The sequence below is a fragment of the Fusarium tjaetaba genome (genome assembly GCF_013396195.1).
Source record: "Fusarium tjaetaba strain NRRL 66243 chromosome Unknown NRRL66243_c0000131, whole genome shotgun sequence".
NCBI lineage: Eukaryota > Fungi > Ascomycota > Sordariomycetes > Hypocreales > Nectriaceae > Fusarium > Fusarium tjaetaba.
The window spans coordinates 401-21,643 of record NW_023501327.1 but is presented as its reverse complement, the minus strand read 5'-3'; the positions used below and the strand labels follow the sequence as shown (position 1 = coordinate 21,643).

Sequence of the window (21,243 nt, the reverse complement as noted above, 5' to 3'; positions counted from 1 at the left end):
TAAATATCTAGTCCACTTGTCCTTATTCTGTCATAGTCTTGAGTCGTAAGTATCTGTAAACAGATGAGTATGTTACCAACTCCGAATGCCATTATCAATCAGGATGATTTCCAATGCTCGCTGAATCCTTCGCTATTCGGCATTACCACTCCCCCCGTATTACCTCCCTCCCTCCCCTGGAGTCTGGCCCTCCTCTCCAATTTGTAACGCTGGTCTTTTCACGCTTGTAAGTCGGCGTCTTAGGCCCTACATTAGCTCTGCCTAGACCATGTGCCTCCGCTCCTCTCCGCTCCGCATAGAGCGGCAGCTAAACTCACCCAGCGCAACAACGTTTCGCGTTCGGAGTCCGGACCAGGGGGGAAGCACCTCAATTACGTAGGTAGGGTTCAGCAATGACATGGACGTGGCCTTAGCTTTTGTTTCCCTTGAGGACTGAGGCCTTTGTTTGGTGAGATCGCGTCAATGACCAGCCTCGGATGGCACGGACACGGCACGGAGCTCTTCGCTTGTGCTGTACAGACCAGCATAGCCATGTGCCGTAGCAGATGTATATGTATACAGCAGAGTGGTAGAGGACAAGACCCTCCAGCCTCGTCTCGACTTGAGAAACGATCATCACTCGTAGACGCGCCCATCTGTCCGCTTTCTAAGGTAAGGTTAGGTAGTCTCTAGTCTACCCACCTCCTCCACCAACCACACATTCAAAACTCTCCCCCGGACGCCGTGCCCCAGACGAGCATTCTCTCCCAAAGAGGCAATGTGTGTTCCCCCGCGCAAACGAACCTCTTGAGTTTCTGTTGCCAATCCCGGAGGAAACGCGAAGGGGGTGTATGAATGGTAAGCCCGGGGCGGAAAGGGGGGGAGAGCTTCTCCAACCAAGTGCCATGATGTTCAAGACAGCAAATGGTGGATGATCAATGTGTGTGTGCATCGGGTTGCAAACTTACAGTCAGGATGGTGGTCATGTTCGGAGTTTGGGGTAGTAGTGAATAGCATCAAGTTGTGCATTAGCTACTCCAACTTTCGGTTCGGTTTGAGGATGCCAGTGAGTTTGCTTACGGTGCCTGGAGTTATCGGTTCGGGGATTTGTCTTGGCTTTAGTGTCTATTCACCTTTGACCTCAAGGTGAATAAGCTGTAGCCTTGAAGACGGCTGCTTAACCCTGTTGATTCAAGGTGATGGACCACGCCATTCCGCCCAACTCCGGTCGTTAACCCCAGACATCTATTGCCTGGAGTGTGTTGTAATGCAGGACGGTATATCGGCCGACGGGATCAATGACCGACTTGTCTCGACTCATGCAAGATGGGTTTTGTGAAGGGATGATCACCATCCTCTCTCAGCGTATGATCAACTTCTTTGAGGCCGTCCATCGGAGACTGACTGTCACAAGTAAATCTGGTCTCCCTCTCTCGCTCCCTCTCTCATGGCAAATGCAAGTGAATGCACATGCGAGGTAGCGGAGTCTTTGGCCCTGCTGTAGCTGTAGCTGTAGCATCCATGGCCCCCCATGTCGATTAACGTATATCCCACGTCTTTGGGCAACTCTATCGTTGGATGTCTCTGCTGTGCCACTGGGGAAAGAGGGAAAGTCAACAAACTCATCCCACTCTTTTATTTGAGCAGAGTTGCTTCTGATTTCTGGGTGTGGGTAACGTGTTGTTCTGTGGACATGCAGCTCATTGCCACCAATTGTGGCCTGTTTTCCCCCTCTGTCTGTTTCTCTTGGTCGTGTCAAGGTTTTTTTTCCTGGTGGATGTGGATTCTCAAACTTTTTAGCTCGCTTGGGCCCAGTTCGCGCCATTTTGACGGGACTGCCACTAACAGAAGCCACTAGCAGCTGCCTAGGGACGTTCCCTGTAAGTGACCTGAGTTGAGTCTCTGGAGTCTGTGCGTGCGTGCGTGGGTTGCCATACCACACCCGACCTCACGCTTCGGCGCGGTATAGTCCATCAACCAGGACCTGGACTGAGGTGGGCTTGGCTGAGAGTTACCTTGGCCTGAGCTAAGCTAACCTCCATTCACTCCATCCCATCCAACCCAACCCAAAAAATTCCTCAAATACATAATCGCGCCCTCTCCCACTCTCGACTCTTGCTTTAACCCTTCCCTCTTCTTCTCCTTAATCCAATTGCATTACATCTTCGTCTTCTCTCATCTTAGCAAGCCACACGCTCTTCACTCTTCGACCTCATCAGCATCAACGTCTACCGAACTATCCCGACCAACCGCCAACCACCAACCACCCAAACATCCGTCACAATGTTCTCTGCTACTCGAGCCCTCCGACAGGCTGCTGTCCACGCTGAGCGTACTCCTCTCATCAAGTTCCTCGGTCCTCGAACCATTCCTTGTATGTCAACCCGCTGGCTGGTATTGAGCAATGCCGTCTACTTCCCCTCAGCATACCTAAGCTAATACCGTCCTCCGCAGCCAACGTCGACCACACCCCCAAGCCTCACCCTGCCTCCGGAGTCGAGAAGCTCCCCGAGTCCTGGTCCGGCTACGGAAACGGCGATGCTGCCACCACCCACAAGTCATTCAGCTCCTACCGCGACCACGTCCAGCAGCACGGTCCTCTCCAGAAGTCCGGCTTCGGCGGAACCCCCGCTGCCTCCCTCGGCTCCGTCAAGCCTCCTCAGGGCGTTGCCTTTGACGTCTCTGAGCTCCCCACTCGCTTCCACCGCGCTCCCCTCAACGCCGCTGAGATCGAGGCTATCGAGTCCGGCGGCGCTGCTCTCTTCGGTTAAATATGTCTCCCGCCACAGGCGAGGAGTTGTAGGTGGAGCGGTGGGATGAAAAGAAAAAGAGACGGGATGAACGAATGAATACCTACAATGACGCGCAGATTATGACGAGAGCCAGAGCCTACTGCCTGGAGCATATATCCTGCACGACATAGTATACGGGGACGCCGAGTGACGATGCACATAGTGATCAACTTCACTTGTGCATTTCAGGGAGGGGTACGCAACCCCTTCTCATCGAGACACGCAGAACAGGACAATGCTTCCAACTGCAGTTCACTTCGATATACCACTTAGGGCACTACGGTACTATGCCGCCAGGAGCGTCATGTGAAACGAGGGGCTAGCATATGCACCAAGAAAGAGGGAGAAAACGGGGAAAAGCAAATAAAGTCGGGGTTTTACATAGAGAATACCCCCCGGCTGCGGAGAACGTTGCGACCTCCGTGCTTTTTGTTCTCGACTGGCGTCAACGCCATTTCTTTCTGGATAGTTGGAGACCTACCTGCGAAGCTTTAACAGCAAGCAAGGAGCACCAGAGCACCACGGCGTTAAGCAAAGGAGTTGTTTTTTGGTAGAAATATTCAATACCAGAGGGGGGAAAAAGTCTATACTATTACATCGATATCCTATGTTTTCGCCGTGATATGTCTTGACCGTGATGTCTCGCCATGTTTGTAGAGTGTCATGACAAGTATGCAACATGACATGCCACTCGCCCTGGTCAACAGGCGTTGTACAATCCTTGGCACCTGTAGAACCCGTCTTCTCACGAACTGTTCTCTTGGTTTATTTCCAAGGGCTTTCCAGTCGGCTCATACCCGGGCCCGGCTCTTCCTCTTCCTCTTCTGCGCCTCTGCCGGGACCTGAGAAGATTTTCATTCACAGTTTCTTAGTGCCCACCGGCGTCTACTTTAAGTCAATTGTTAATGAGGCTCCCTTTTCCTTCTCTTTCTGGGGAAATACATGCACGATTCGGTTCCCGGTTCCGGCTCCGGCACCGGGATTCTCATGAGTATATATCCGTACCTTGGTTAACTAAGGTCAAAAATAATAAATTAATAACCCGAACTCCACATGGAAAATTGGAGAAGGATGGGATTGATCAGATGAATGACGATGTTTGACTCCATAATTATTCTTCTGAAAAATTACAGGGCTTGACCGAGTCTTGCCGATGGAAATGGTGCGAGCGAGCTTGGACGCCGGGTTATACCGGCTTTTGACTTAGACTGGCCATGATGAGAGAGTGAGTCTAGAGCCGCCTCGTAGGGCAGTACCTCACTCTACTTTATGGTGTGTTAATTATTTGCCGGTCACTAATGAGGTTAAAGGCAATTTTACGTAAGAATCTGGGGTTTGTGCACCGCGACGATCAAGGCGCAATTACTCTAAATTCCCCCGCGTTTTGTGTGTCGCCATGTCTTGCTATATTCAGACAATCCAATGTATCGAGATACCACGGGCAGCATTCAAGGGGCTAGGAAGAAGCCTTGTTACCAGATTTTGTAATGAGCATACATCAGAGGCGCTTCAGTTACAGTCAGTACTGTGATTACAGACTCCTATGGCCTCTCATGGACATGTCATGATGTGCACAATTCATCGGTGGAAGGGAAGGCTTGTTTCATAAAGTCAAATATTGTCGGACAACAGGATCATTGCGACTCTATTCATACCTGAACATGGCATGTTAATTCTGCATATTAAACGTCTCATGAGGCGAGGAGTATATCGCGAGTCAACCATGACCTTGTCTTGTATCACCGTATGCATCATCACCTTTCCCGTCCACCGAGCCGTAGATGCATCTCTCAGGCACCTATACTCCCCGAATGACCAGGTAAAGTGTCCTACAAGGTGAGACAAAGCATGTGCATTGATCGGAAGTTGACCGACATCGACTTCAACTGAAGCTCGGTCTAGTGGAACATGACATAGCATGTGAATAGACCAACAACGAAGACTATGGCAGGCAACATGTCTCAATGCTCATCGTGTGTATCTAAATGATCTTCAGTGTCGTTTTGTACAGGACTACAGTCGACAGAGCAATAGCATGAATCGTAGTACATGAGCTGATCGCCTGTTACTCCATCACAAGGGCAGCCAATGTAGATATTCAAAGCTAAGGATGTCCTTCCAGCTTCGTAGCGGTCTTCAATATTCTATGTGATTTCCTCTAATGGTAAACCATCATGCGAATAACAGTTAGCTTGTATCCTAGCTACAGCCACTTGGCACTTCAAGCGACGGCTGTCTCCATACCCCAAGACTTGTAATCTTTTCAAACTCATAAGCAAAACTTTTCTTTCGTCACATCGTTTATCCCAGCCAGTCCTTCTCATCGTAATCCAGGTCATCCGTCTACATCAGGCATGCCACTTGGCGACTGCTGCACAGATCTGAGGAAGCAACCTTGACACGGCTTGTTGGGCTGACCCATGTGAAAGCCTCGACGAGCCATTCATACCACACCTTGGTATCATCTGTCTGTCGCCACATGCTAACCTCAAGCTCGGTATCAGCTGGGAAGTAGAGGGGGTTCTGTAATTCTGTTAGTACGCTTCGATACCTGCTGCAGAGGGAGCTCACCTTCAGGGGGAAGTAGATGGGGAACCAAGAGATCATATCTTTGCTCTTCTCATCAATACGCTCAGGATGTGTGCTGATTTCAATCTTCTCTCCCTTGTTCTCTGCAATCTGAGACTCATATAGAGTCGACTCAAAGTAGCCCGCCAACCCATGAGTGACACCTCTTGTCCGGCAGACAAATGTGAGGTGAGTATATCGTGAGTTGTGGTCATTGGCACCAGCTGCCCCAGCCATGCTACCACCGCCACCTCCCACGACGCCGCCAGAGCGCTTGGCCTCCAGGGCAGCGAGTGAAGATTCGGGAATGGGGTGAGAGAATTCCCAGGCTTCCTGGAATCTGGGTTTGTTGGGCACTTTCTCGGCAACAAAGTCGAGAGCAAAAAGGCGAACAACCCAAGGTGTCTCGAAAGCGTTGGGATCTCCAGAAACTCGTGAGAGGATATCAGCGTGGATCTTGGGTGTTGAGATGGGGCTCAGATGAGCGGTGTAAGAGCTGGGAATAGAGATTCCATGTGGTGTGGACATGACATGCTGGATTCCATCAAGACATTCGGGAGAGAGCTCGTTATCACCAAATGAACCAAGAAGCTCAGAGATGAGAATATCAACCTTGCCATATACAGGTCCATTCTCATCCTCAGAGATGATAGGACCCTTCCATGCTCGCATATCGGTCTTGACAACCTTGACCTTGCCACCCCAGACGAGGTCATTCTGGCGCAAAAGGTAGACGTAGGCGTTGGGGTTCTTCTCAACCGCCCACATATCGATAGGAACGCCGGCATCCTCAGACGCCTTGAGTGCTCGAGTAACGAGAGGGCCACGACCAGAACCAGCAACAGCGACGACAACCTTGCCGTCCTTAGAGGTGGGTTTCTTGAGTTCCTTCCATTCTGTGAGAGCCTCAAACACGGCAATTTCGTACTGGCTATACTTGACAGGGTCACCCTCGAAGACTTCATAAGTTGCTGACTCGAGATTGTCTGACAGGGGCTGGAGAGGTGACTGAAGCCAGTCTTGGAAGCTGGTCAAGGTTGGGCTCTCGAGGTAGCTAAATGGTGGCTGCTGGTCCTCGAGCCATCGCAGGTATGAAATATAGTCGTTGTTTTTGGTCTTGTTTGACTGTCCCTGAGCCTCAGCTTCGGCCAGGCTAGGGAAATCGTTTTGAGCGGTTGGCAGAGACTGTTCACCATCCTTAAGGTGTGAAACATCAGGGCCAACGTCACAAAGCAAAATCCATGGGACATTCTTCAAGCGCATGTACGAGAATATGAGATTCTGGTGGTGCTTAGACAGTGATGGGAAACCAGCCTTGTTGGCCTGGAAAGTCGCAGGGCTGAATGTAAGGTAGTGCAAAGGCTCAGCAAACCATCGATCCTGAAGATCCTTCTCGGGCATAACACGCGGAATTTGCAAGGCTTTTTATCAGGTTAGCATTCATGAAAGATTCTGGGGGTTGATGTGAGCGTACCAACAAAGAGTCTAGTGTTGTAGTTGCAGACGCTTCGGACATGATGCCACGAATCCCAAGCGGCCAGAAGATCGATCTCCTTTCCTTCGGTCTTGGTTAGAGTCTTAACATCAAGGGAGGAGATGTTGGCCGTCTCTGCATCAAGGCCAGGCTCTCGATACATGGGCATGTGAATCAAGAAAGTGAGTCGGTTCCCAACTGTGAGAGCCTCCTCGACAGCTCGTGCGTATTGGGCAAGACTTTGGTTGCCGCCGTCGATAGAAGCATCCTGTCGAGGGGCAGGAATCATGATACTCCTCACACCGCAAAAGTTGGCATAGTTGATCTCCACGTTGAGGACCTGGCGGGAGATGCTTGAGATGATGGGGTTAGAAGATCCAAGGTCGAGCCAGGGGCTGATGACTGCAGTGTAGGTGTTTACAGCAGCACTGGGGAACAGAGCGGTGTCCTTAGGAGTCAAAGGAGGCAAAATGGGCTCTGCTCGTGAGCCAGTTGCCCTGGTAGTAGGCTTCTCCCCATTTTCGGATAGAGTGGACAGATGCTCAGAAACGAGAGCAAAGACACGGTCTCGGAAGTGAGTGTTTGTGATGGGAGTCGTCGCAAAGGCCAGCTGTCCAAGAGTCAATCGGTGGCCCCGAGCATCCTCACGAGTATATGCCATATATTATATATAGAATATCAAGGTCTTTGGCGTGGAAAGCTTGCGACTTACACCATGGTTCAGCAGATGGCCATACTGCATATCGGTGAGGGGCTCATCGCGCTTTGAGTCGTGGTATCCAATATGAAAATTGGGACGTTGAAGACCAAAGTTGTCAGACATTTCGAATCCTGCGTCGTCAGAAGCCATGATTGTAGCTTAGAGTCTGTCAGGAGACGATGTTTGCGGTTAGAGTTTGCAGGGAAGAACAGCAAATAAAGTTGAGATTTCTGGTGGTGGAGTAAATTCACCCCGCCAAAGCAAGCCAGATCGTTCAGTTGTGCCAAGTGGGAGAGAAGAGTAGAGGGGAAAGGAGTCGTAGACAAAAAATTGCTAAGAATCAGGTCGTGTACTATAAAGAAACTTCTTTTTGTTTGTATGCAAGAAGTATCTCCAGAAACCTGAGGTGCGGGTTGGAGTTTCGAGCTTCATGGAGCTCGAGAGAAGAAGCTATTGATCTTCGCAAAGACCCTGGATTTGCACAGTGTGCGCCCATTTTGAGTTAAACAGTAGAGCGAAACAGGTTCAGGCTTGGTATATGCCTCCCCTACAGCAAAATTGTTGACAAACTCAGTGCGATATTATTCTCAGATACAGCTTCAAAGTTTCAATGCCACAGTCGAGGTTATAAGTACGCACATATATGCTGCATCTCGTCATATAACCCAGTAGCACATTCGCATCTCATGCACTGTGCGACAAGGATCCTTATCGATAAGTATCTGCCCTTGGGCGGCAAGAAAACACCGAACCTTGATTTAGGGTGTTAAAATAAACCAAGTAAAGAGTCACCTAAGCTTAGGCTAAATTTACCTAGAGGCTTTTATCACTTGGGGTTAAGGTCCTGAGTTTTCTTTCTCCCCTAGTCTGCCTAACAAGGCCCGCTAAAATTTTCTAGCATCTAAAAGTTAGCAGAGTAGAAAACAAAAACACCACGGCCTTCCGCTTCAGCCTCGCCACTTTCTCTCACCTCCTCTCCCTGTCACTCACCGAAAATAATGTCCGATATCAAGGGAGGAAAGCGTTCAAGCGCCGACGCCGACGAATCCACGCGAAAGAAGGCCAAGAAGGACGGCGAGGACGAGAAATACAACCCCTACCTTGCTCACATGTACGACAACGGTAACAGCAATGGTAATGGCGCAGAGCCTTCGCCGGACTCTCCTCTCGCCGGTATGAAGAGGCAGCATACTACCGCTGCCCAGGCTTCGAAAGCTGAGGACTCTGAGTCGAACCCTTTCACCGGCCGACCTCATTCGCAAAAGTACTTCCAGATTCTCCAGGGCCGTCGCGATCTGCCGGTCCACAAGCAACGACAAGAGTTTTTGGACAAGTATCACTCAACCCAGATTCTCGTCTTTGTCGGTGAGACAGGTTCTGGAAAGACTACTCAAATTCCTCAGTATGTCGTCTACGACGAGCTACCTCATCTTACCGGCAAGCTTATCGCCTGTACGCAGCCACGTCGAGTCGCCGCCATGTCGGTCGCTCAGCGTGTCGCCGACGAGATGGACGTCACCCTGGGCGAGGAAGTTGGTTACAGCATTCGTTTCGAGGACATGACAGGTCCTAAGACTATGCTCAAGTACATGACTGATGGTATGCTTCTGCGCGAGGCCATGCACGACCACGAGATGTCTCGCTACAGTTGTATCATTCTCGATGAGGCTCACGAACGTACTCTCGCGACCGATATTCTCATGGCTCTGCTCAAGCAGATTTCTATGCGCCGTCCCGACCTCAAGATCATTATCATGTCTGCTACTCTCGATGCTCAAAAGTTCCAAAAGTATTTCAACGATGCGCCCCTGCTCGCTGTCCCCGGTCGAACACATCCTGTCGAGATCTTTTACACCCCCGAGCCTGAGCGCGATTACGTCGAGGCCGCCATAAGAACCGTTCTCCAGATTCACGCTTCAGAGCCTGAGGGTGATGTTTTGCTTTTCCTTACTGGTGAAGACGAGATTGAGGACGCTTGTCGCAAGATCAGCCTCGAGGCTGATGAGCTGATGCGCGAGGTCGACGCTGGTCCTCTCGCCGTTTACCCTCTGTATGGTACCCTGCCTCCCCACCAGCAACAGCGCATCTTCGACAAGGCCCCTCCGCCTATTCGCAAGGGCGGTCGTCCTGGTCGTAAGGTCATTGTTTCTACCAATATTGCCGAAACTAGTTTGACTATCGACGGTATCGTCTATGTCGTGGATCCTGGTTTTAGCAAACAGAAGATCTACAACCCTCGTATCCGTGTCGAGTCCCTCCTTGTCTCGCCCATCTCCAAGGCTTCAGCCCAGCAGCGTGCTGGTCGTGCTGGTCGTACCAAGCCCGGAAAGTGTTTCCGTCTGTACACCGAGAAGGCATTCAAGAAGGAGCTTATTGAGCAAACATATCCCGAGATTCTGCGCTCCAACCTTGCCAACACCGTTCTGGAGCTGAAGAAACTTGGTGTGGAGGATCTTGTCCACTTCGATCTTATGGACCCCCCTGCTCCCGAGACCATGATGCGCGCCCTTGAGGAGCTCAACTATCTTGCCTGTCTGGACGACGATGGTGAGCTGACCACTCTCGGCAGCATGGCCTCAGCATTCCCCCTTGATCCCGCTCTGGCGGTCATGCTTATCTCGTCTCCCGAGTTCTACTGCTCCAACGAGATTCTCTCTATTACCTCGCTTCTCTCAGTTCCTCAAATCTTTACTCGCCCTGCCAACAACCGAAAGCGCGCCGATGAGATGAAGGCTCAATTCGCGCATCCTGATGGTGACCACCTCACCCTGCTCAACGCCTACCACGCTTTCAAGGGCCAGGCAACATCTGACCCCAACAGTGCCAAGCAGTGGTGCCACGAGCACTTCCTCTCCTACCGACATCTCTCAAGTGCTGATAACGTTCGCGCTCAGCTCAAGCGCATCATGGAGACGCACGGCTTGGAGCTTGTGTCGACACCATTTGAGGACAAGAATTACTATACCAACATTCGACGCGCACTGCTCGCCGGTTTCTTCATGCAGGTCGCCATGAAGGAGAGCTCAGGCAAGCTCTATCGCACTGTCAAGGACGACCAGGCTGTGTTGATTCACCCCTCAACTGTCCTCCGCACCGAGTTTGACTGGGTCCTCTACAATGAGTTTGTCTTGACATCCAAGCAATACATCCGAACATGTACGGGTATCCGACCTGAGTGGTTATTGGTAAGTGATACTTCCATATGGCTCTCGTTTCATTACGAGTGTCAATTTTACAGTCGCTAACACTTTTTGCAGGAAATTGCCCCTACATACTACGATATCGACAGCTTTGAGCAAGGTGACGTTAAGCGTTCTCTTGCACGCGCTGCAGAGAAGAAGCGCCGCAAGGAAGCCATGAAGGCTGGTCGATGAAGTACTCACTTCAGGAGCCCATGAAAGAAAGGCCAGGAAGGACTCTCCAGGCGTCCCCTAGAAATCGACAATAAAGGCATGGGCAGGGATTCGAAACGTGATCGATCGACCTCTTTGCTTATCCAATGCTTAGCCCTACCATGTACGTGCGGGAAGCGGCCCTCCATTGCGGCTCGGCCTTGCATGGGGCCGACGAGACACAAACATTTTTTTGTTACTGGGAGTAGGGAAGAGGTCTTGTTTGTCGACTACTATGTAGCTTGACAAAGATCTTCCCCTCCCTGATTCATCCCGGCCTGGAGTTGCACATCCTCACAAGTTGACTGGTTGACCACGGCGTTTTATGTGCATCAGCCACTTCTTTCATGGTTGGCTGCTCGGTTGATTTGTTTTTTAAACGGTATTTCATGCTTCAATGTTTCCCCCTCGTCGCGCCCCTCTCTCTCTGGTCCATTGGTCTCTTTCGCTTTACCTATTCGGTCTTAGAGTCCTGCAGCACCGTTAGATTGTCAAAGGAGGGTGTGAGCGAGTGTAATAATGGAGGGATGCGGGCGTTTTTGGCTTGTTTTACTTGTGTATATCTTGAGTGGAGGTAAAAAGAGAAAAGAGGCGACAGATAACCTTGGGACTGAATAAAGGTTGTGGGAGAGAGAACTATTGTTAGCACACCAGCCGTATTTCAAACTAGATGAAACATTATCAACGAATTCCAGGCACTTGCGCGGTTCTGCAGCATTCATGCTTCTTTAGCATCATGCACGACACCTCTTCTGGTTGCTCGAGCGTTTGTCTTGACTGCATTGTTGCCTCTTCTCCCAGCCTCAAATCAACTAGGCAACCAGCTTAGCTGTCAGCAAAGCTTGACTCAGAATAGCCTGAGTACAGTATGTGTGTCTGTCAGGATGAAGCTTCTCTGATGCAAACACAAACAAGGCATCCCTGCAGAGGGAGGGAGGGTGGCCTGCATATCCGTCTCGCCGCGCTTGACGATGCAGTCTGGATGTTGGTTCGGCCATCCAACTCCAATTTTCCCAAGGTTTTCTCACCTTTCACGTCCTTCTCTCTTAGGATGACGATGTGTGTGTCAATGCCTGCTCGTTCTGGATGTGGGCGACCAGGGGCCGATAAAAGTTGCCGAGCTAGCAGGGCTCCCCTCATCGACATCGGTTATGGAGGCGGGCAAGACGGGAGATCGATGGAAAAAGCAAAAAGAAGAGAAAAGAAGAGAAACGAAGTGTGATTATGTACGGATATGTCAGTGTAAATAAGTGAGAAACAATCATCAACCTTGAACCGTCTCGGTCAGGTTGACGAACAAACAACGCCATTAACTTCAGCCAAAATATTATGTATAGCTTTTTACACTGGAGTAGGCTTCGACAATTCGCAATGTTGCCTCCATTACCACATTTCGACACCAATGACGGTGGATGAAGGTTGCCAAAAGAGAGAACGAGCGCGATTGTGCTGAACTAAGGAAAATCGGCGATGGCTGTTTGTTTCAGACATACGGTGGGACAGACAGATAGGTAAAGCCACGTCTTCACAAAGGGTGCGGATACCTTCTCAAGAATTCTTGTTGTTCCCAGCCATGCCTGCCCCACGACAAATGAGAGTAAGAGTGTATGAAAGGGCAGATATACGAGGTGAGAAGATCGTATGTATCAGAAGAAGAGAATACCACCAACTTTGGCCTATGGGTTCCACCTCGAAATTTGCTTCCATACAGACCCGGCTACTGACTACCAACGAAATCAATACCTGTTTTAGGTCGGCAGAGCCGTTCATGACCGATTCAATACCATTATCCGATGACAGGGGTGAGAAAGAGCCGTTGTAGCATCCCTCAATTTCACCCGGTAAAGTCAATCGGGTTATCATAATGATTGAGACTGCTCCAACCAGGGATGGCCCAGCGATATCAGATCAGTGAGAAGAGCTGATGCAAAACACCACGTGTATCTCGGCGTGGTTTGGATTATCAGGGTATCATTCTACTGGCCAAACAAATTGCCCGGCTCAGACCTTCACAAGTGGTCCAATCAATGAACATGTTCTGACGGGAGCTCCAGCAGCTCTCTTCCTTTTCGAGAATACAATGCAGTGGAAGGGCTCGAGCTTCAAGCAGACGACAGTGCCGACCGGAGAATAAAGTATGGAGAGCATTACCTGTATGTAGGTAGGCATGTATGAATGTAGGTATCCGCAGGGCACTTCCTGGGTGGTTGAGCATCATGGCAACCTATCCGAGGAGGCCATAGCTCCTTGCCGTTCTCCCCTGCTCACAACCTGGAACATACTTGGGGGGGCGGAAGAAGCAAGATGGCGCACAGGTGAAGAAACATCAGAAGATGGTGCGTTGCCCGAAGGGGGCCGCGTTGTCAACCGTGCATATTGCGCGGTTTGTGATGTTTTCCCAGTATGTGGAAATGAGAGGACCGTTTTAAGTTTTTGTCTAGTTGTAAAGCAACGCAACGCAACGATAAGACTGGCCAACCCTGAATCTTGTTGCTTCTGCGCGCCCGTCCAAGGTGTAGTTTATCGCGCAACATCACAATTGCCTCAATGAGAAGATGGTCTTGATAAAGTCCAAATGAGTGTGGAGTGGCCGAGGTAGAGTGGGCGATCCGCGAATGGAGACGCCCGAGGTCATCGGTGATGCTCAACTGGACGTTATGAAAGCACGGGGCGACCCGAGACCTCCGAGTAGGGTCGTAATCTCATCGAGTAAAGACTGATGCTTCTCAAATATCTCATGATATCAGAACAGGTAACCCACCATGGCCGAAGCTCCTCCTCGTAATAAGCTCTGGCCTCGCTCTTCGGCAACCTTGATAGTCTGTATCACCGACAGCTTGGCTATCAGCCTCCCCAGCACAAGCTCGCAGAGGAAAAGAAACATTGCCGGCATGTGCAAGTGTGCATACTCAGTACGTTGAGATATACTTCGCATATCCACAAGCCAAACTGCGGCGCCACGCGCTTGTGGATCCCGTCCCTTCACAAGCAAAACGTTTTTTTTTTTTTTTTTTTGCTTTTTCCCGTCCTTCCATTCCAGATGCTGGGCTGAGCCGCATTGGCATCGATCCCAAGATGTTCTAAGAACGTTTCTTTTTCAGCCTCAGAGATCTCCTCCCCACAAAGTCCCTGCCTGGAAGAGCCACAGGGTCAGAGTGAGGTCAGATTAATTGATACATGGCCTGCTTGATTTTGAACCATGCCACTGCGCGTCCGACAATCGGATCTTTGCCTGTGCACTTCATGTGGCACGACACATGGTAGCATGGGATGACCGCAGCAAGCCTACCGTTGACTACGGGTCTTTGGCTTCAGGTCGTGGCGCCGGCTGGCCCGAAAAGAAAACACCACAACATATGTATTCATTGATGAATAGCACGCCCCTCCCTAATCCTGTTGAGGGGTTCTTGCCCTGACCTGGTCCTGTATGCGGCGTTGGAGCAATTGTGATTGCCGTGGACCTAGGGGCTTAGGCGTGGACCACAGACGGGGGAAATCATCATGCATCGTCTCAAGTAAGGTCAACTCCGAGAGGGATCCGCAAAAGCTCGGTATCATTGGATATGACCATGACAGACAGTACGTCCTTTCCCCAGACGAGTATACACGCCCTTGTCAGGTCTAACCTCACGCCATTCCGCCGGACGCTACACCCTTTATAGCTCTCGTCCCATGGCCCCACGTCTCGACGAACCACAAACCGTTTAAGTTGTCGACATGGCTTCTGAGACGACCCATCCTATCACTTCGCTTTTCAGTATGGACGCATACTGTCTGTACTGGAGCAGCAGATTGAGGCGGGAACCGCAACACATGAATGCCACTAATGCTGATTAACATTTGTCTCGTCGTGCTCTGAAAGCACTTGGGCGTCCTCCGCGGTCGTATGAGCGCATAGTAACGAAATATCTTGATGGCGTCGATTTCTCCTTGCGACTGGCCTTCCAACAACAAGCCGTCTTTGGCTGGTTGCCGCATTCCATCGTCGTTTTAGAATCATGTACGTTGTTTTGCCTGCCCGTACCCAAGTCATGTCTGCTTGTCGCTTGTAAAAGGCGTCTGCAGTCGTCCTGCAGAGCTCACAGGGGCTCCCTGTCTGTCATCACTACGGGTGTGGTCCCCACCATATCGCATCGTTTTGTTCGGCGGGGGGCATCAGTCAATGCCATGCAAAATGGCATTGCGACGCCAACGGCCATTCCCATCGAGTTTAGTTGTCCCTAAGACGTCAGCGTCCGAGTCTCTAAGTCGTACTCCGTCGAGCAAACACTACGCACCTTTGATCATGCCAGCTCATTCCCACTTAGAGCTCCGCTCTGCCCTGGGTATCCTTGACATGTTGGCCATCCGCACTTCAGCGGTAGTACAAGCAAATCGTTCGACCCTTTCCCCAGCCTAGTCCACTCCCCGTGCTAATAATCGCATTCACGTCACTTCCTCTCATTGCCTGGCAGCTCATATAAGAGTCTATGCCTCTTCCTCGCATTCCACTATCCGTCTGTCCATTGATTCACATCTCACCTTGTCCGATCCGTTGCTCACTACGCCATACAACCAACCCTCTTACATCTTGGACATCAACAGCACAATGAGTGGAGCTGGTGGTTTTTATAAGTACAGATGCAAGTACTTCTATACACATAACTGCCCCAACTGGGTCTGGGTGAATAACGCGCCTTGTGCATCATGTCTTGTAAGTTGGCACATCTTGCTTTGCATATCAATTCGCTCGACTGGTACTGACTGATAGCTCCAGGCTGATGGGCGCGATAACGAAGAATCTTCATTACCAGCATGGGGACTATCTCGAGATATTGTTGTCCCACAAGTTCTCGACGGCATTCTTCAATATACTCTAATGGAGCTCGTAGCTCCCTCAGAACCTGGCGACGACTGGACTCTTCGGGACAAGGCCAGTCGGCCACCACCATCAATTCCCGTAACAAGCGCTATGCCAGGCATACCGAGCATCATGGCACATCATCGATTTTGAAAAGACTAGTGTCCTCTAGGGGCACAGAGGCGTCAACTCTGAGAGGGTTCTTCAATTGCGACATGAGGACGCCAAAGCTGGAAATAATAATCGACGGGCAAAGACTGAACTGGACTTTTGAGTGCCGACGGCAACAGGGAGATAGGTTGGCATGCCTCTCTCGTGACCGCCGACCATTTGCAACGCGCCATTGGGCGTAGGCAGTGTACGATTTTTGACTGACTGCGACGCTTGACATTGGATGGAGCGGGAGATTGGTGGCTGGAGCAAGACCGCAAGCAAACAAAACCCCCGCGAGATACCCATGCGCTGTTGAACCTTTCTGGAGACGGGGGACTCCAATCTGTAATTGTTATTGTTTTTGGGCTTCGTTTTTTTTTTTTTTTTTTTTCCCATTCGGACATCATCATGTAACAGACGCGAATGGGTTTCACTGGGTGGCAACAATTGTTATCTTTTTGGCCGTTCTGGAGCCGGGAAATTGATTTCTGACCTCTTCCTTCGTGGAAAACGCGAGGCAGTTTTTGATCTCATTTTGTTTCGATTTATCATCTGCTAAAAACGCACACGACATGTGATATGATGCTTCAGGGAGCATTGGTTGTGGTTGACCTGCTGCTGAGCGGGTCAGTAATGAGTTCTAGGCGCACGAAATCATGTCAAGGAATCAGATCAAGGCGCGGAGGCCAGGGCTAGGTCGTGAGATGTGGCGTGCCTCGGAAAGAGAGCTCGTCTGATGATCCTTGTCTGGCTGCAGGACTTATCAGTCAGTCGTTGTTTGTTTCGGGATGAGGTACCCCACCGATAGAGATTGTCTAACAAGGCGCACGAGTCTAAGCTCTAATATCAAACTGACTTGAATAGCCATGACCATCACGGGAGCCGCAATTGTTTGTGGGCCGAAGAGGGTCAAGAGCGATGTTGGCTGTTGAAGAAGAGGCTTGGAGCCGCAGCTGAACGAGGCGTTTCTGCTAGACCCGTGGACCGTGGTAGCACTTGACTTCGCGAAAAGCCATGAATGGCGTTTTTGCTCTCCAAACGGTAAACTTTTCTCGAAAGGGACCAAGTGCAACAGTTCCCACCAGTCTCCACGTGCCTGCATCTTGTGAGGGTAGTGCCAGTACATAGCTGGTTAGGAGGCCATCAAGGCTGAGCTACCAGTTGTACCTGCAATTAGCAGAGGATTAGTTGAGTTTCGGTGATGAGGTAATTTGACGCCGTTGAAAGACGGTTTGTTTTAGAACAGACTTCCGGCCTCGCTTACTCCCGCGGACTGCGGATCGTCAGGATCCCGAACGACGGAGGTACAGTACGTATTGCACGGGCAGACAGACAAACCGCGTAGCCACCGAAACGCGGTTCGACGTGCAGAATGCAGAAGTCAGTGCTAAGCATGCGGCCTGTTTCGAACTGACCGCGGATGAATGTACTGCTTGTAGCATTGTTTTCTCTTCAGTACCTTAGCGGCACCAGTGGAGAAGAAGTATGAGTGAGATTGAAGAGGTTGAGATTGTGGCTTCTAAGTTAGGTGGATGCGACGGCGGGAGTGGGGAATACGAATAATGACAAGTGAACAGTCATCTTTAGGTGCACTTGCCTTTTCTCAGGTAATCCAATAATGGGGCCTGAGCCCAGAAAATGTTTGAATCAAGAAAGAGCTCAGGCGGGGAGTTTCCTGTAGGTCTCCGTTCTTTCCGGCCTGAATGAGCAGTCTGTGGTCCAGGAACATGCTCAATTGGCAATGGATGGGAGAGACAGACACGGCAGCTACGGATTAGTGCTTTTCAACATCCACAACACCATTATCAAATAGGATATGAGCCGCTGTCAACTGGCTGATCAGGGGGAAACAGTCTCCACTAGCGCCCGTAAAACTTGACCAGTCTTTAGTAAGGTATGTTTTTCAAGGTCTAGGGCATTTGGAAGCTTCCATCCATTCAACCATGAGTCTTTAGTTCAACTTTTTGAGGGATGCCGCTGTGTCATGTGTAGACTCCCTTCTAGAAATAGCTTTCACACACCTCACACCTCGCTAAGATTGACGACTAGGTAGCCTCAATGTCTCAGCTGCGCCGGTGTCAATTGAGATCCTATTGGACAATTCCTCATGTTGAATCACAGCTCTAAAAGCCGATGACCACTCTCAGCCTCGCAGAAGTGTCCCAGTCGAGCATCTAACTTGGCTTCCTTGGAAGATCCGTTATATGCCGGGCCTTCAGAGAGAGGGAATACAGAAAACGGCCATCCCTGGTCTTGGCATGAACCTTGTCTCCTCTCATCCTCTTAGAATGCAACGCTCAACGCTCGGTATGCGAAAGATGCCTGCGAGATCTCGCGAGGATTCTACGCGCTATGGATACAGCACCTTCAGAACCCTGCATCAGCCCATTACCCATAGCTTAGTGCCAGCGGTAGAAGCGTCATGGCACAAACAACATCTCGTTCCAGAAGCGGAATGGAACGATTGACAGAATTACTGCAGGCAGACCTCACTTAAGTGCTCATACCGAAATGACCACAGCCAGGAACAAACCAACCAGTTCATGAATCAGTCAAGTGCAGCTACTAATGTATTTAGTATCCAGTGGCTTGTCTTGATGCCCTAGAGCATGTGCTGTCTGACCATTTCTTCTCTTTTGGAGTCGGGGTCCGCCGTTCTAGTACAGTGCATCTTTCACGTCAACATCTCAAGAGAGTCTGTGCCTATTCACAATAAGCTTTGACAGTTGTATGGAATTCTTCAATCCTGGAAGTTCCAAGTACCGTAGTGGAGTCAGAGTGCATATTCGTTCCTTGAGCCATGATACGACAGGATACGATGCCCGGAGTGCCGGGTAATGCTCTCGAGACACAGGAGATTATTTTCCGCAACGAGATGCTCATATCCAAGAGCCTGGGAAGGTGTCCATACGATCTATGCCGTAGAGGTGCAGTTGTCATACGATATTTCAGCTGGACCCTGAATTGTAAAGCTTCCTTTAGGTGGGCAAGTTCCGAAAAATTACTCGTGCGCCTTTAAACGGAATGTATTCCGGTTGACGTAATTGGATACGTGATTACGGAAGAAGACGCACGGTTTGTGAAAATGGAGTGAACGCAAGGTCATGTCACGGTCAAAGTTTGGGAGCTGTGATCACCAATTGTATAGTATTCTATCGGTGACGGACTTGTTGACGCTCGAGATCATCATTCTCCCATGGAAAAGAACACGTCTCCACTTAATATAGCGTCCTAGGGATAGGAGTCAGGTTTGTCGTGATAATTCAACGTAATCATTATGCTCGTAACTACCTACATAGTATGCTACAGTCTGAATTCATGATGCCCCGGAATAACGCCATCTATACCAACTAAACCATCATCGCCATACAAGCAGCAATCAGTCCTGCGACAATCATTCCTAACCTAGGTGCAACTCCCGCAGCGGCATTATCGTCGTCGCTCAAACCAAAAGGAAGACCCTGGTAGTCAAAAGTAACGTTCTGCTTGATAGAGCTGTTGTAGCACCCGCCGTTAGCGATGTCAATCTTGGCGATGTCGTCAGGCACGTGGAAGAACATGTAGTTCTTCTGAGGAATGTCCTTGAAGCCCTTGGTATTATACGGGAACTTGTCACCGCTGTCAGTGGAGCTGGTGTTGCGCAGAAGGATGCACTGCACTTGGCCAGGATAGTCCTTGTACATCGCTGGGTAGTCCTTCATTACGTCTGAGTTGCTGGTGTCGGCGACGAGGATGAATTTGCGATCAGGGAAGGTCTGGAAGACCTTATCGAGCAAGAAGCGACGGATGGACAGTGTCGCTGAGACGTCTGAGAAGTTTAGTGGGCGGGTATCGAATGAGCCCAGTGGGTAGGTGTTGTAGATGAAGCTCATGTAGTTACGAGTGGCCTGCTCAGGTGTCGTAGTGAGATAGTGGAAGTGCAAGTCCTTCACTGAAGACGACCAGTTGGCGTAAATGTCGGGCATATTCAACCATGGAGTGAAAGGTCGAGCAAAAGTGTTGAGAAGACCCTCCTTCGGCTCGTAGATCTTTGTCACTCGCAAAATATCGTCGATGTCAGAGACAATAGTGATACCCTTGGGTGGTACGAGGTAAGCGGTTGCGTTTCCACTGTTGTTCTTACCCTCAGCATAAACATTGAGGGTCTGGATCTTGGAGGTTTCGTTGCCGGGGATCAAATAGCCATTGTTGGGGCCTGTGGTGTTCTTGAGCACGACGAAAGCGTCAAAGTCACCCTCCAGAGTTGTGTTGTGTGGCATGGTGATGTTTTGCGAACCTCCCCTCTGGTATATTGTCAGCAACTGGTTCCGTGTTTCTGCTTTCTTCTGTTTGACTTACCGCATCAATTGCACCACCGCTCTCGTCGGGGGACACATCAACATTGTTCACAAAGTTCATCTTGACCTCAACATTGTCCTGTTGCACCACAAAGATAGACCTTGTCACATTTCGAGCCTGAGCTTGCTGAGACTTGGACAGTTTGTCAACACTCGTGTCGATAAGGAAGACATTGGCGAGGTCGTCGACTTTCTCCTGGCTCAGGTTGGGGATCTTGTAAACATTGCCGTGCACTCGAACGTTCCATCCCTTGTTGGTCCAATTGCCGTATGGGCTGTCTCCTGGTTAGAGTGGTTCTCGTATGTGATTAAGGCTACTTACGGAATATTTAGAACCTGTGTGGGCTCGGCCTTCAAATCATCGTCGTCAACGCCTGCTGACTTCTTAACAGCATCGCCTGTAGGGAAGCCAGTTGGAAAGTCGAGGATGCCTGAATTGACCCATCCCTTGATCTTTGTCTCAACACCACTAACAAGACTCCCGACATAAGTCTCCACATCGCCAATGATGTCGCGTCGCTCGAGGTCCATGACCTGCGTAGGCTGAGCAGCTGGAACTGGAATTGCCTCTCGGCGATAAACCGTTGGTGCGGGACCGGGAACGGCTGCGGGGATGGCCATAACGGCGGGCAACAAGCCCAAGAATGCTGCTTTCACCATGATGGATATCTCGTCAAGTCTTGGCTTTCAAAGAATAGCGTGAGAACAAAGAGTCAAGACGCCAGCGAGCAAACGAAGGGAGAGAATCATATATGAGGAGTAAGCGGACTAGGTAAGGTAAGCTAAGGTATCAGGGCAATCTTGTTTTTGTTTAGTTGGTTGGTTAGTATCGTCAGCTCAGACATGGGGAGCAGGTTCCTGCATTATGTGACATCACCAGCAACCAGGCATCTCAGTCATCGGATATTTCCTATTGGCTGGTTCTATACGCAAGCATAGGGAGTAAAGAGAAAAGCATAGAACCAGACAAACTTGGACCTTCTCGTTATAATGCATGTGAATTTAATT

At 50.2% G+C, this 21,243-nt stretch overlaps 5 protein-coding genes across 5 annotated transcripts; 3 read left to right on the top strand and 2 right to left on the bottom strand.

The window, feature by feature from the left end:
• Positions 1–2,262: 2,262 nt before the first annotated feature.
• FTJAE_6726 (uncharacterized protein) lies at positions 2,263–2,750 on the top strand (the record flags this gene model as incomplete). The annotated part of the gene is made up of 2 exons (XM_037353368.1): positions 2,263–2,353; positions 2,434–2,750. 2 exons carry the CDS (start codon positions 2,263–2,265, stop codon positions 2,748–2,750), a joined length of 408 nt encoding a protein of 135 aa, XP_037206192.1.
• Positions 2,751–5,114: 2,364 nt separating this feature from the next.
• FTJAE_6725 (arginine n-methyltransferase 5) lies at positions 5,115–7,663 on the bottom strand (the record flags this gene model as incomplete). Its single annotated transcript, XM_037353367.1, has 4 exons — positions 5,115–5,294; positions 5,343–6,760; positions 6,814–7,423; positions 7,526–7,663. The coding sequence occupies 4 exons, from the start codon at positions 7,661–7,663 to the stop codon at positions 5,115–5,117; spliced, it is 2,346 nt and encodes a 781-aa protein (XP_037206191.1).
• Positions 7,664–8,511: 848 nt separating this feature from the next.
• FTJAE_6724 (pre-mRNA-splicing factor ATP-dependent RNA helicase prp43) lies at positions 8,512–10,887 on the top strand (the record flags this gene model as incomplete). The annotated part of the gene is made up of 2 exons (XM_037353366.1): positions 8,512–10,698; positions 10,771–10,887. 2 exons carry the CDS (start codon positions 8,512–8,514, stop codon positions 10,885–10,887), a joined length of 2,304 nt encoding a protein of 767 aa, XP_037206190.1.
• Positions 10,888–15,493: 4,606 nt separating this feature from the next.
• Positions 15,494–15,898, top strand: FTJAE_6723 (uncharacterized protein; the record flags this gene model as incomplete). Its single annotated transcript, XM_037353365.1, has 2 exons — positions 15,494–15,598; positions 15,662–15,898. 2 exons carry the CDS (start codon positions 15,494–15,496, stop codon positions 15,896–15,898), a joined length of 342 nt encoding a protein of 113 aa, XP_037206189.1.
• A 3,350-nt stretch (positions 15,899–19,248) lies between these two features.
• On the bottom strand, positions 19,249–20,895 carry FTJAE_6722 (actin patch 1; the record flags this gene model as incomplete). The annotated part of the gene is made up of 3 exons (XM_037353364.1): positions 19,249–20,181; positions 20,237–20,510; positions 20,558–20,895. 3 exons carry the CDS (start codon positions 20,893–20,895, stop codon positions 19,249–19,251), a joined length of 1,545 nt encoding a protein of 514 aa, XP_037206188.1.
• Between the last annotated feature and the right edge of the window lie 348 nt (positions 20,896–21,243).